Source organism: Mercenaria mercenaria, chromosome 3, assembly GCF_021730395.1.
Source record: "Mercenaria mercenaria strain notata chromosome 3, MADL_Memer_1, whole genome shotgun sequence".
Classification (NCBI taxonomy): Eukaryota; Metazoa; Mollusca; class Bivalvia; order Venerida; family Veneridae; genus Mercenaria; species Mercenaria mercenaria.
Genome location: NC_069363.1, coordinates 48,985,244 through 48,999,362, shown reverse-complemented (window position 1 = coordinate 48,999,362; position 14,119 = coordinate 48,985,244). Strand labels below are relative to the sequence as shown.

At 35.4% G+C, this 14,119-nt stretch overlaps 2 protein-coding genes across 2 annotated transcripts; both read right to left on the bottom strand.

Annotated features, from left to right (window-relative positions):
- Positions 1-4,102: 4,102 nt before the first annotated feature.
- On the bottom strand, positions 4,103-9,844 carry LOC128556033 (uncharacterized). Its single transcript, XM_053539932.1, has 6 exons — positions 9,688-9,844; positions 8,494-8,611; positions 8,024-8,151; positions 7,412-7,488; positions 6,945-7,178; positions 4,103-4,573 (listed from the first exon to the last, which is right to left on the bottom strand). Exons 2-6 carry the CDS (start codon positions 8,608-8,610, stop codon positions 4,521-4,523), a joined length of 609 nt encoding a protein of 202 aa, XP_053395907.1. The 5' UTR covers position 8,611; positions 9,688-9,844; the 3' UTR covers positions 4,103-4,520.
- On the bottom strand, positions 8,849-13,899 carry LOC128555891 (uncharacterized protein K02A2.6-like). Its single transcript, XM_053539689.1, has 3 exons — positions 12,106-13,899; positions 9,688-9,768; positions 8,849-9,007 (listed from the first exon to the last, which is right to left on the bottom strand). The coding sequence occupies exons 1-3, from the start codon at positions 13,897-13,899 to the stop codon at positions 8,849-8,851; spliced, it is 2,034 nt and encodes a 677-aa protein (XP_053395664.1).
- Positions 13,900-14,119: the final 220 nt, after the last annotated feature.

Here is a 14,119-nt window from a genome sequence, read left to right as displayed (position 1 = left end):
AATTATTTTAGCCAGGGCGAGGACTCAAACCAGTGTTTTCACTGCGAGTTTAACATATCTGAGATTTATAGAATATGGCTGGTGACTAAGAATATGGCTGGTGACTATTAACCATAAACGTCTAAAAGTGGTCTGCTTTCATTTTCAGGCCCGAGTTAAGAGAAACGCAGGCAAACCAACGGACCTTATGGAAGTTAATCTTTATCCAATAATTGTCAAATATAAATATAATTTTGTGTTTCATTGACTTTCGTGAGGTTAACTGAACTTCTTTAATCACATTGGATTTTCCAAATTCAATTTACTTTAGAAAAACGGACAGAATACAAGTATTTTGAAAATTTAAAACATACTCTCTTATTTTCATGAAAAAAACAGCTTAAAAAGTAATAAAATTAGTTTAAATGATGCTTGAAATAAGATTTCACTTGTTTAGTCCTCATTGACTAATGAGCATACGAGCAGAAACTAGGGACCCACAATAATGTTGAATTTATAAGTTTGAACCTTTTTCTTGCAGTGATTTTTTCACAACGCCCAAGAATTTAAAACGTAATCTAAATTGAAACTCTTTTCAGAATGTTAAGAACCATTGAGCATTTTGATATGGGGCATTTCATTTTGATTTAGTGATGGCTTTTTTTTCTTATCTACTAACATACACTGTGCTTTGACATTTGTTTAAAATAACACTAATATTCCAATTGATATTTCCATGTTTCAAATGAAACTAAACTAATCCTTATTTCGAGCTGAAGTACATGTCAACACAACTGTCGATGCACATGGATATATTTGATACGTATAGTATTATTCTTACTTCCTTTACTACATATAGTAGAAATTGATGCATGATTCAAAACAAAGTGCGTGTCCATGTGTGTAAACTGTTCAACATTTAGTACTTATACGACGACTCGGTTAATGAAGCCGGGAAAACTATCTTTAACAATATTTTCGGAATAGTTTTTTCAATTTGTTGGTGTCCATTTAAGGAACCTTCCTAGTTAGAATTGTATTTTGACAATAGATTCAAAACTACTAAGGAAACTTGAAGAAGATTCCATAAACACCCCTTCAGAATGTACAGGAAGATGTAAACTGAAATTTGTACTGTCTTATCTTTAAAGCGGAATCAATGAAAAACCTTGATACGGAAAAGGTGGACGAAACAATATTCTACATTATTCTATACCTATTTTATCTATCCAAACGCGAACGTTCATTTACAACACGTGACCGTACAATATATTACTGTATTTATGGAAAACCGGGCCACGCGCGTACAAAATATCCTGTATTTTCTGTATTTGGACGGTTCAACAGTCCCATGTTAAACATACGATAAAGCCCGAAACGCGTGAAAATGTTCCGAATGTGAATCGGATGAAGTAGGCGCTCTATGTACAGAGTTTGATTATGCGTCTTGAAATCTGGATTTAATTTGAGTTTTTTTGGTTACAACACACAAAAACGATTCAAAGGATAACAAGTCAAATGGTTTATCGCGGCCAGAAATTTGTACAAACCGGACAGAAGTTGCGAAATTGTCATTTGTGAGAAAGAGCGTTTACCATAATGTCCAGTACTGGACAGGTATAGTGACCATGCACGGACACAGCCATTTTCTCAGAGGGGGTCCGATCCCACCCCCCCCTCCCCCCTGGAAATTTTGAAATTTAGCACTTCATTTTTTGCATTCTGGGGCGGGTTTTTTAAATAACCTGTTAAATTTGGGGAAAAAAGATAAAATCAAGCTTTCTTTAAGGTAAAATTCTTTTTTCTTTTAGATAAATAATTGAATTATGTCGGGGTCGTATGTAGCAGCAGCCGCAATACTTTACATGCAGTCCTAATGTTGCCCTTTTTCGAAAAAAATTTCTTTCCTTCTTGTCTTCTTTCCTTTTTTAAAGATTTTCCAGAGGGGGTCCGGACCCCCGGTCCCCCACCCCTGGGTCCGCGCTGGTGACATATCACGCTTTCTGTTTATGCAGGTAAACTTTGGTTTGGTTAAATTTCAACAGAGCACAATTGTCTGAAAGTGTACAAACTCATTACTGTTTTTTCAGGAAGGGTGGAAAAAAAAGTGGTAGAAAAAAGAAAACAGTAACATTTTTATTAAAAAAAATAAACAATGAGACAAAATTTCCAACATCTTGGGGAAAAACCATGTTAAAAATACGATAAAGCCCGAAACGCGTGAAAATGTTCCGAATGTAAATCGGGTGAAGTAAGCGCTCTATGTATTCGTCTACATTGATTAAACTGGGCGAGTCTACTAGCTTATTACTTGAGGATGAAAAAACGTGTTTTTAAATGTTGCTCTTAAACAAGGGTGGCGGGTTTAACTACTAAAAATACAACAACAGTTAATTCACAAAAAATCGTACGGTATGTTTTATAATCAGAAGAAGCTAGTCGTATTTACGCTTATGAGACCTGTTTCACCCACAAGTAAAGAATTCACAGGTCCATCATGAAATATTTTCCCCAGCAAGTATATACTTGTCCTATTCAAAATGATCGCGGCCTCATCGGCCGCGATCAACAATGCTATCTGATTTAGATATTAAAACGTTCGTTAATAATCAAAAACTTAAAAATACAGTAAATAGGATCATCAGATGTTGGAATATTTGAAAAGCCGCTAAAAGAAGCCGTTCCGGACGAAACCTAGAAATTGGTATCAGCCCTGTCTGTCTGAATAGCTAGCCTGGAGTTACCAGTATTGGTGGGGATAAGGATTCATCTCCTATGCATTTGTCTAAACTTGGGTTAAATATATCAAAATGAACTTATTTTGATACATCATTTACTTGTGCATCCTAAAGAGATCCAAAGCTTTTAAAACCAGCTTCCAATTGAAAATCAGAGCCATTTTAATAACATGACCCCTATAAGCGGTATGTCTAAATGCCGTCACCTGAATCAGTGTACTCATAGTCCATATGGTTAAGTGATATTAAAATGGAAAAGTATGTCCAAAACATTAAAGTTATCATAAAAGCAATACTTCCTTATCATGAGAATGAATGTATTTACTGGGATTTGTAATATTTGTAACAAGTAAGGTTAACCATAGCACTGGCAGTGAAAACCACATGCATTCTAGCCTCCCTTTGCAAGCAGCAGTATAAGAGGTGGATGATGGTGACATCCTTTGTGGTTACATTCTCCCAAAATTTAGGGGAATACAAATGAGATGCAACTAAATTTTAAATGCAATCTTTCCATTTCTGGCAGAAAAACAAGATTTCTTTACATTCACATGTGAAAACAAATGGAGGTAAAACAGTACTTTTTAAAACAAAAATATATAAAAAGATGAAATTTGGGAATACCCCCGTATGCTAATTCTGGGGAAGCATATTTATTTTAATATATTTATAAAATTTTTGGGAGATTTTTGAAACTACATCAAACAAAATATTGTTTCAAATGGTTAGAAAGTGTGGGAAGTGGAGGAGATTTTGTAACAGTGGTAAAAAGTAATAAGAAATTCATGAAAATTTACACATGGGTATTTTAAATCATCATTACTTTTTATTTAAAATCACATTTTGCAAAGTTTGAAAGCTGTGATGTAGTTAATAAGTTTACATAACCAGTGCAAAAACTTATTATGTTATACGACTCCCTGTTCAAACAAGGAGCATGCTTAAACAAAATACACCGATTCTGGTGCCCCACTGATTCAGGTAACTGTACGATACCTCAGCAGTTTTTATTTAACGGTTAAGAAACAAAATGGAGAAGATTATGAATGGCAGCGGACGGGCGGTCAGCATCCAAAACATGTCTGCTCTACAATTCAGTTTTCGTCGGATCTTCACCAAACTTGCTGACAATGTTTGTGGGCATTACATCTCGGCCAGTTTCGATAACCAGCCAAATTGTACCAGACACTCGTTGATTATAGTCCTTGAATTACTCGAAAAACGGGGAATTTAGCCTTGTCCGCTCTTTTAAGCCGAACAGTTTTCATCCGATCTTCACCAAACTTGCTGACAATGTTTGTGGGCATAATATCTCGGCCAAGTATCTAATATATATTTGTACTCATACCAAGCTGGGAAAAACTAGAAAAGGCAGGAATACAATATTCAGTGTAACATTTTTAATTTAAACTATTATTATAGTAAGACAAAATAGATATAGAATAAAAAGGTTATTTAACATTGTACTGTACAACACGAGATATATTTGGACTTGTACCCAGCTGAGAAAACCATATTGAACTCTATGAAAGCATTTCACATGCGAAGCATTTCACGTTTGGTCACAAACAATTTTCAAATACTTCTTTTTGGGTCTCATTTAAAGTCATTGGTAGTCATTATGTGCAGAAAAGGTCAGCAAAAATTATGCTTCAGTATGTTTAAAACGTTTTGTATAGCCGTTTAAAATTGATTATGAACGTTTCAGACAGAATTTATACATCATTTTAACTCTTAGCATTTATACATTATTTCATATCAGTTACACTATTATTTTATATATTTTCGAAGATTCCTCGGTAATTAGCCCATCGTTTTGCCATCTCCTCTAGTATTTTCTCGGAAAGAAGGACATGCTGAAAATAGAACAAGCTTGGTTTAAATTTATATGTACATGACACGGAAAGTTTGTTTCTGCATTCAATATATCTGAATCAATGACATACAATATATGAATGTAAAGCTTTTTGGTTCTTGTTAACGATGAAAAAGGTGCTGTATAAATATCATATCATATCATATCATATCATATCATATCATATCATGTCATGTCATGTCATATCATATCATATGCCATTTCATATCATTTCATATCATCATATCATATGTCATATCATATCATATCATACACCCTATCCTATCCTATCCCATCCCATCCCATCCCATCCTATCCTATCCTATCCTATCCTACCCTATCATATCTTCATATGTAAGTTAAACACGTATCAGGACACAACTGGTAAGGGATGTCCACGGTCAAAGAACGCAGCCCTAAATGCATATCCCTACAGGAATGTAAATGTACAAAAACATAGATAATCTGAAACTAAACTTTCACATAAAGGAACACAATGAAGGATCGCATTGGTAAGTTCAGTAGCAAAACACGACTTGCGAGTTCAACTGTTCAATGGTGCACAAAACGTAGTCGCAGTGTGCTATAGTAGTACTGTAGTAAATAATAGTGAATTTCTAATAAAAATTATCATACCAAGGACAGCTATATTCATAGAACGCTGCCATTCAACTAGAAACTTTATATCAGTGTATATGTGAATTGGTACTTCATGAACCTATACACTAAAATACAAAGACAGAGTCAAATACGAAGGGAATTCAGAAGAAATTGAGACTGTCCATTTAACCTGTATTTAAATATATTGCTTCTACCAGTCCCTCAAAATATTCACCCTTCATAGACTGCCCTTAGGGTACTATGAAAACACTGATTAACTACGCTACCAAGTCAGGAATTGTAGCTACGCCAAGCCTGAATATTTGTCAGCAAGGGAAAGGGAAATATCACGGGGACCTAGGTCGGGTGAATATGGAGGATTCGGCAAATGCTTGGCTTACTGGTTTTGTAAATACTGCTGTAAAATATTGCTCTTAGGTGCAGATGCATTGTCATGAATAAGGCAAATGCTCCGTAGACTTGTTTGTTGGTGACGTTTGGCGTAATATTTTGTAACTGATTTACGAACCTCGTCTTTGTAAAACTTTTCAGTAATAGTCTATTGCACTGGGTGTTTGCACAACAGGGACTTTGAAATAGATAAAAATGTGTTAAGAACTCGTTAGCAACTTTCAGTTCTTATTGTGATAACTGGTTGTTACTGCCTTTTCCTAAGCCACTGTTTGCTGTTTATACGCCTTTGAGGTTCAAAATAATAAAAAAATTCATGTCTAATTCCCCATGAGAAGTTCATTAAATCTCCTTTCATCTGCATTTTCACAGATTTTTGTACAATTTATTTTTGCAACAATGCACCATTTGAGGCTTTTGTTCTTTGGTCTACAAATGGGGGTACCCATCTTGCACACACCTTGAATAATTTCAAGTGTTTATTCAGAATTTCAGGAACAATTCCCGCTGAAATGCACACTGTTGAAGCTATTTTTAAAACTATCTCGGTTCTTTTGCTTCTGCTACAATAGCTGCTACAGTAGTCATATTATGAGAAGATGCTGACGTTCTAGGGCACCCTACACGAGTTAGATCTTGGACTCTAGAATCTTATTTATTTATTTTTATAGCTCACCTATAAACAGTGGCTTTAGATAGGAACACTGTAAATAGTTTTAAATTCTTGCAGAATCTGTTTGGCTAATAAATTCAGATAAGAATGCATTTTTATGTAGGAACTAATTTCCTTCCTACCTGGAGCCTCCATGCTTACAAAATAATACTAGTATATAGGAGTGTAGTGTGTTAAAACACTTGTAACTCAGCTATAACAAAACTTTAAATGAGCATGGCCATTGAAACCCCACACCATGACAACATCGTGCTTGTATTAATGACAGTTTTTTCAAAGGTGTGCTAGTCCAAAATTTTCTGATCCCCACCCCTTTATACAGACAAAAATGATACTTTTCTCAATGAAAACTCAGTTAAGCAACGCCAGCGAAAACATAACAAAAGATTGGATCAGTTAATGATAAACTAAACATCACTGTTAAGCCCAATCTGGTTCAGAGTTACACAGCAATGTAAATAAAAGTTCTCCTTGCCAGGCGAATCTTTTATTAACGTAATGGTAACAGAAGACCGGGTATCACAAACATATGCGTGTACAAATGTATGTATAAAACAAAAACTGACGAAACACATACATAGACATTCAAAGCAACTCAGTCGAAGTCTTATGTTAAAAACTTAAGCCCATTTTCCGAACGGGTATTTACTCTGTTATAATTACAATTAATTTTGCAGCAAACACTTACGTTCGAGTTGTCTAATTCTAGGTAACTCAGAGATTGTTATTCCAAAAAGTCCTCGCAGAACGTAATCAATTTTTGCCATCAATCTTTTTCCTGGGTTTGGAGCTCTTGTATAAACCTGAAGCCGGGGATCATCGCATCTGTTGCCCAGTACTGAAATCTTCATGCATCCATATAAAATTTTAAATGTCTTATAATCAGTGGCTGGAATAATTGCTAATCCGCTCCAAATGGCACCTATGTAAACAAAAACAATGAAAAATGGAATTTGTATTTTGGTTTCCGTAAGACTGCAGACAATCCTGGTGTAACAAATAATAAAAAATAGCAAAAAAAAAAAAAAAAAAAAAAAAATCAATAACAAAAAAAAAAAAAAAAACCACATAAAACTTCTTACTACTTACAGTAATAGTATACATTTCAAAAACGATAGTTTTAGTATATTAAAAATTCAAATAGTCAAGCTATACCAAATGCATCTTTGACTGTATAGACTCCTGGGCCTGTAGTAAAATATCTCGTGGTTAAAGTGTTGCAAATATCATTTCTGAAATAAAAGACAAGCTTAAGTATGCATTAAAGCAATCTTTTATATAAATTTCTGCGCATTTAATCAAACCAATGTTGAAAAGTTAAAAAAAGCAAAAAAGAAAAAAAAAAAAAAAAAAAACAAAAAAAAAAAAAAAACAAAAGATAAAAAAAAACAGGCCACAACAGTTTGAAAAGTGGTACCGTTAGAGTTCTAACCAAGGACAGAAAAACGAAAAAAGGTAACATGTAAAAACAGTTCAAGTGTATCAGTCTTGTTTTCAAATTCTTAAACTTCGAATCGATTACAAGTACTTAAAGCGACATGCTTAACTTTTAGCCTCTACCTTTGCGACCAGTGCAGACCAAGATCAGGCTGATCATGGTCTGCACTGTTTGCTATTCAATCAGTAAAGTTTCAGTGAACACCCCTTCGAATAATAAATAGTATTGCTTGAGTTGAACGATGGACCATTCCATTTCTAGAAATCTAGCAGGGTAAGGGTTAATATATACTACAGATTTAAGTTCGATATAAAGCAAAGTAAGTATACCTCCACGTGGCAACACTATGAAGTGCTTTTCCGAATTTCACTAGATTTTGCTCGTGATATGTAAACCTGTCAGAGCTTGAATATTGACAACCGGCCACTCGAAACTGCTGAAACCACCGCCCTAGTGACTGAAGAATACACACGCATTGTAATGGTTTTGATTAAGTACTTGTAAATATTTTATGTATAATTCATATGTCCACATTACATTGTTATTTTTGTTTCCAAATCTTAAATGTATCGTATTCAATGCTAAAAAATGCATTTTCCCCACGGTATTTACAAGTACGGTTGGTAACCCAAACTCAACACACTTTATAAATAAACACGTGCAAGAAAATTAACGACTGTACTCTATCAAACATTTACCGAAAGTTATCAGAGGCGTTAATCAAAGCAGCTGGAATATCTTTGTTATTGTGATGTGTAAATAGATCAAACCAAGTATCAATACAGAATTTTCGGCTTACCGCCATTTCGTTAAAGCTTGGCATACTTGGAGGAATTATCTGCAGTTTTTCTTTTACGCCGTTCCCATTGGCATACGCTAGGAAAACGTAGATCACGGAAAACAGATACAGTTGCATTCTGTAAGATATAACCAGACATGGTCAACTAAGATAGAACGTACTAAGCAGTTACAAGTTAAAATAACGAATTAGATATATATGTACTTATCCTTTTTGCATAGGACTGTCAATGAAAAATATTTATGATTGTCCATATTAATAGGGACCTCCGTGGTTGAGTGGTAAAGGTGTTTGACTTGAATCACTTGCGCCACACCAATGTTGGTTCGAAACCTCGCTCAGTGTGTAGACTTCTTCATGTTAGGAGCCATTCAGCTGGCTTCTCGAAGGTCGGTGGTTCTATCAGGTGCCGGCCTTTGCCTGAAACAATGCCCGGGGCTGGTGGCACCTGCGGTCTCCCTCCACCATCATAAGCTGAAGACGTCTCCATATGACCTGCACTGTGTCGGTGTGACTTTGAACCAAATTAACAGAGAACATTTATCAGACAATCTTACTTTTATCATATTCATATGATAAAATACTGTTATGTGTTACTTTGTGACAAATTAGTAAAATCAAGCAAGACTCTTTTCATAATGTCTATAAAATAACAATAAACAATATTATGTTATAAGCAATATTTTCAAAAATTATTTGCCTTCTGTTATCATATTTATAAACATGCCAAAGATTTACATCAAGAAGTATCATATCTAGCAAACAGTCATTAGAAATATGCGTTTCCCTCCCTTTTCCTATCTTGTTGACTGTAAATGATCTAAGAAGCTCGGATTGTTGAAAAATTCCTAGATATAATGGAAATATGAAACTTGATATTACATTGGAATGAAAAGAAATACAGTAACTCACATTTTTATATTCTTCCATGTATTTGTAATAGGGAGCTAGCTCTATGCAATGGAAATTTGGCTCCATTAATAAATCTCTCACAAAATATAGGAAAATAAAAATGTTGCTCAAATTTTCAATAGCAAAACTGTCTTACACAAAGAAAATAGACTAGTGCGATTTAAGTATTAAACATATTTTTGTATGCCGTAAGAAGAAAACTACAAACTTTGTCACGTTTCCTTTCTAAGTGATAAACATACAACACTAACTTTTAGCAGTAGCTTTTAAAGACAGTCTTACCTGATCCCTTGTATTCAAGATTTCACAAACAATATCTTGTGACCTCTCCACAAGCTTTGTAGAACAGCAGTGATGTGTACCCTGTTTAATTGTTTTATAGTCATACACATACACGCATCAATGCAAATGTTATTCTACCAATCTTATGTGTCAGATGGACATGTGATTCTGCCATTTTAGCTGTTCAGTTATCAACATCCATCTTTGTTGCCATTAATTTATTACAATGTGAAAACCTAAACACAGAAGATTGATAACTGTGCAAATTCAAATTATTGTACTTGTGTTTGTCTTTTTATCTCGTTGTAATTATTCATTGAATCAATTAATATTTAATTTCTTTCAGAGGATTCAAAGCTATTTTCTTTAATGTAAAATATAATAAATTCAGAATGTAAGAAGGCGTTGTAAACTTCTGCTTCTGCTTTAGCCAGTGCTATGGGCGCTATTTTATCACCTCATATGAACAGACTCAGTCAATCGAGTATCTATATGTTTCTTTGGTTTCATTCTATGCACCAAAGGATCTTCGTCTGTCAATTAATTTAAGAACACCAGTGTTTTAGTGTTGTATGGTGTCCGTGGAAGATTCTCCGTACATATAGATAGTGTTGCGATACTTTCTGGTCCTTCTGGATAAGGAACTTCATTCAAAGTTTCTGTATGAATAAAAAGTTTGATTGGTTGCGAGTCTACCATATTATATGTCCCGTCAAACAGGACAGAGAAGGATAAACAGGTGGATGACATAATTGAACCGCATCATAACAAAATCAACATAGTGCGTTTGCGACCAGCATGGATCCAGACCAGCTGGTCAGGATCCATGCTGTTCGCTAACGGTTTCTCTAATTGCAAGAAGCTTTAAAAGCGAACAGCATGGATCCTGACCAGACTGCGCGGATGCGCAGGCTGGTCTGGATCCATGCTGGTCGCAAACGCACTATTTTGGTTTTCTCATGGCGCGGCTCATATAACATACTGAAGTTCCATTTCAAGAACTTCTATTAAAGTCTGTGTGTAATATCATTGGGACTGTGTCACATAAACGAGTTATTACATTCTAGAAATGAAGGACGTGAGTGTTTAATGTTTCTACATTTTAACATAGATCAAACCCATTAGAAAGGCGCCTCAACTAGTAGTAAAACGCTTGATGATCAAAGGTAAGTGAATGCATGTCATCGTAACCATAGATCAACCGCTTTCAGAATAAAAGTAATTTAAAAAGGTCAAGTATGACCGATGTTTTCAACTAAATTCAGAATTTAAACAAAACTGTTTTTAAAAAAGTGCTTTAGCTAAACTTTACGCATTTTTTTTCAAATGATTTATACAATTGCTTTCTTTGATTGATTTGTATGAACTTTTTTTGATAGCGGTGAACAGCTAGTAAAAGGCTTTGAAAGCGAACAGCATGGATCCTGACCAGACTGCGCGGATGCGCAGGCTGGTCTGGATCCATGCTGGTCGCAAACCCACTTTGTTGGTTTTCTCATGGCACTGCTCATATGTTTATGATATATGCGTAATAGACATGCTCACAAAGATACATAAGCAAAGTAGGTAGATTTAACAGTCATAACGGAACACTCTGTGGCATAAGCACCACTGGGATATGAATAAAATCTGTTAGAAGATCCTTTGGAAGCACAGAATTCAACCAAGTAAAATAATAGCAGACTTGGTTTTGTTGAGTATGTTCATGAGAGGTAACGAAATATGCAATACCTCTCACGCCCCCCTAGCACGGCTTAAGCGGAATTCTATTACAGTATAATTCAGTGTACTACATGTTATGTTTACATTATTTTATATTATAATTCACAATTTTGGGTGGATGAACCCTGGAATAATTTGAGGACGTAATTCAACGAACACGTTTTTATGTAAACATTTAATTTCACAATGACTTCACAAACCTTATATTGATAAGACATGGCAGTGACTAGTTTCAGAGTACCAATACATAACACACCCCCCACACTAAGATTAAATATATCAAGTTCAAGTTTTGAAATAATAAACAGGGGTGGACTGAGTTTAAAATGTTCATACAATTTAAACCAACATTACTTTTAATTAGAGAGTAAGTATAAAGAATAATAATGATGTTGAATTTCTAAATGTGAAATGAATATTTAGTCATAGAATGTTACTTTTAAACACTAGTTACACAAAACAATACAAACATTTAAATGAATAAGACTAGAAAACACAGACTAGAACTATAAAAATCCAAGTTTGAAATATCTTTTTGTATTAAGTATGTGTTACCCCACACAGTTTAATTTCAGCTCAAAACGAATATAAGTTAAACGCAGAACAAAAAAATTGAACACATTATATCCACTTAAGCAATATCACGCAAAGGGGATTATTATTATCGATTCCTGGCCACCAGACATAGCTTCTTGCCAAGGATTTCATCTTGACAATTCCAAGATGTCCACAATGCAACTCCTGTAGTACAGAATTCCGCAAGGAATAAGGGATAATTACTCTGAGTCCCCACATTAAGCATCCTTGGTGAACCGATATTTGTGATTGTCTGTTCATGAACGGTTGATACACTGCCGACATTTCATAACTGTTCATCGGTTTTCCTTTCGCAACATATTCAAGTACATTTGATAAAATTCTGTCACGTTTTGTCTCAAGCGCTACTTGATCACTGCTAACAGGTAAAGTATCTAACTGTTTACTAAAGAAGACATCGGTTTCATCAGCTTCTAGTACATTCGACGTTTCAAGCGGTAACCTTGATAGTGAGTCACAATTTCCATGTTGCTTTGTATACCGGTAAACAATATCATACTGGTATCCACTCAGAAACAAAGCATATCGTTGTAATCTAGCTGCAGTCGTAGCGCTAATACCTTTGCTGGGACTAAAAATCGACAATAACGGTTTGTGGTCTGTCACTAGAGTAAACCTTCTTCCGTATAAGTAAGAGTTAAATTTCTTGATTCCCCAGAACAAGCTAAGTGCTTCTTTGTCAATTTGACTATAGTTCTTTTCAGCTTTATTGAGACTACGCAATGCAAAAGCTATCGGTCGCTCTGTACCATTAGGTAGCTTGTGGCTGAGAACTGTTCCGATTCCGAAAGAGCTTGCGTCGCACGCGAGAATAATCGGTAGATCAGGATCATAGTTGATCAGTACAAGATCAGATGTTATCATCTCCTTCACTTTGGCAACTGCATCTTGACACGCTTTGGTCCACTTCCATTTAGCATTCTTGGTCAATAGTTGATGCAGGGGATGTAACACTGTTGCCAAATTTGGCAAAAACTTCGCGTAATACTGGACAAGTCCTAGGAACGATCTTAGATCTCTGACATTTTTGATTGGCGGTGCATCTTTTATCGCGTTAATTTTCTCAGTTGTCTTGTGGAGACCATCTTTGGTAATCTCATGGCCACAGAACACCACTTTGTCATTCATGAACGCACATTTCTCGATATTCACTTTTAACCCGTATTCACTCAAACGACTCAGAACTTTTTCGAGTGTTTCTAAGTGTTCATTGTCATCCTGTCCTGTGACTATCATGTCATCTAATATCACTTCTACTTTAGGAATATCTCCTACAACCTGTTCAATCAATCTCTGAAAGATTGCTGGGGCTGATGCGATTCCAAATACGAGACGATTATATCGAAATAGACCCTTATGTGTGCTAATTGTCAGATACTGTTTGCTATCCTCGTCTACTTCAACCTGTAGGTACGCATTTTTCAAATCAATCTTTGAAAATGATTTGCCTTTCCCTAGTGACGCAAATATGTCTTCAATTTTAGGCAAGGGATGTTGGTCCACTTCCAACAATGGATTAATGGTCACTTTGAAGTCCCCGCAGATCCTAATGCCTTCCTTCTTAGGAACAGGTACTATAGGAGTTGCCCATTCACTTGTATCGACTTTCTCCAGAACTCCATCTTTTACAAGACGATCTAACTCTTCTCCAATCTGCGGCTTCAAAGCAAATGGCACGCTTCTAGCCTTTACAAACTTTGGCGTACTTTCTGGCTTTAACTTCAACTTAGCCTTAAAGTTCTTCTCTTTACCCAAGTCTCTGTCAAATAGATCCTTGTATTTGTTCTTAAGTTGTGCAACTCTGTCTAGGTTTAAGTTCCATATTTCTGTCCAATCTAACTTTAGGGCGTACAACCATTCTCTTCCAAACAAAGGGACTTTTCCTTTTCTCATTACATACAACTTCAAATCCTTCTCTTGACCGTGGATATTAACTTTGCACTTTATATAACCTTCTGGTAACAAGGTTTCATTTCAGTATGGTTTCAATTTCAAGTCTGATTCATACACTGTGTCCTTCGGAAACAAGGTATCTTTCATCTCCATAGGAATTATAGAAACTCCCGAACCAGTATCTAATTCCATTTTGACCTTTCTGCCATTTACTGTCCGC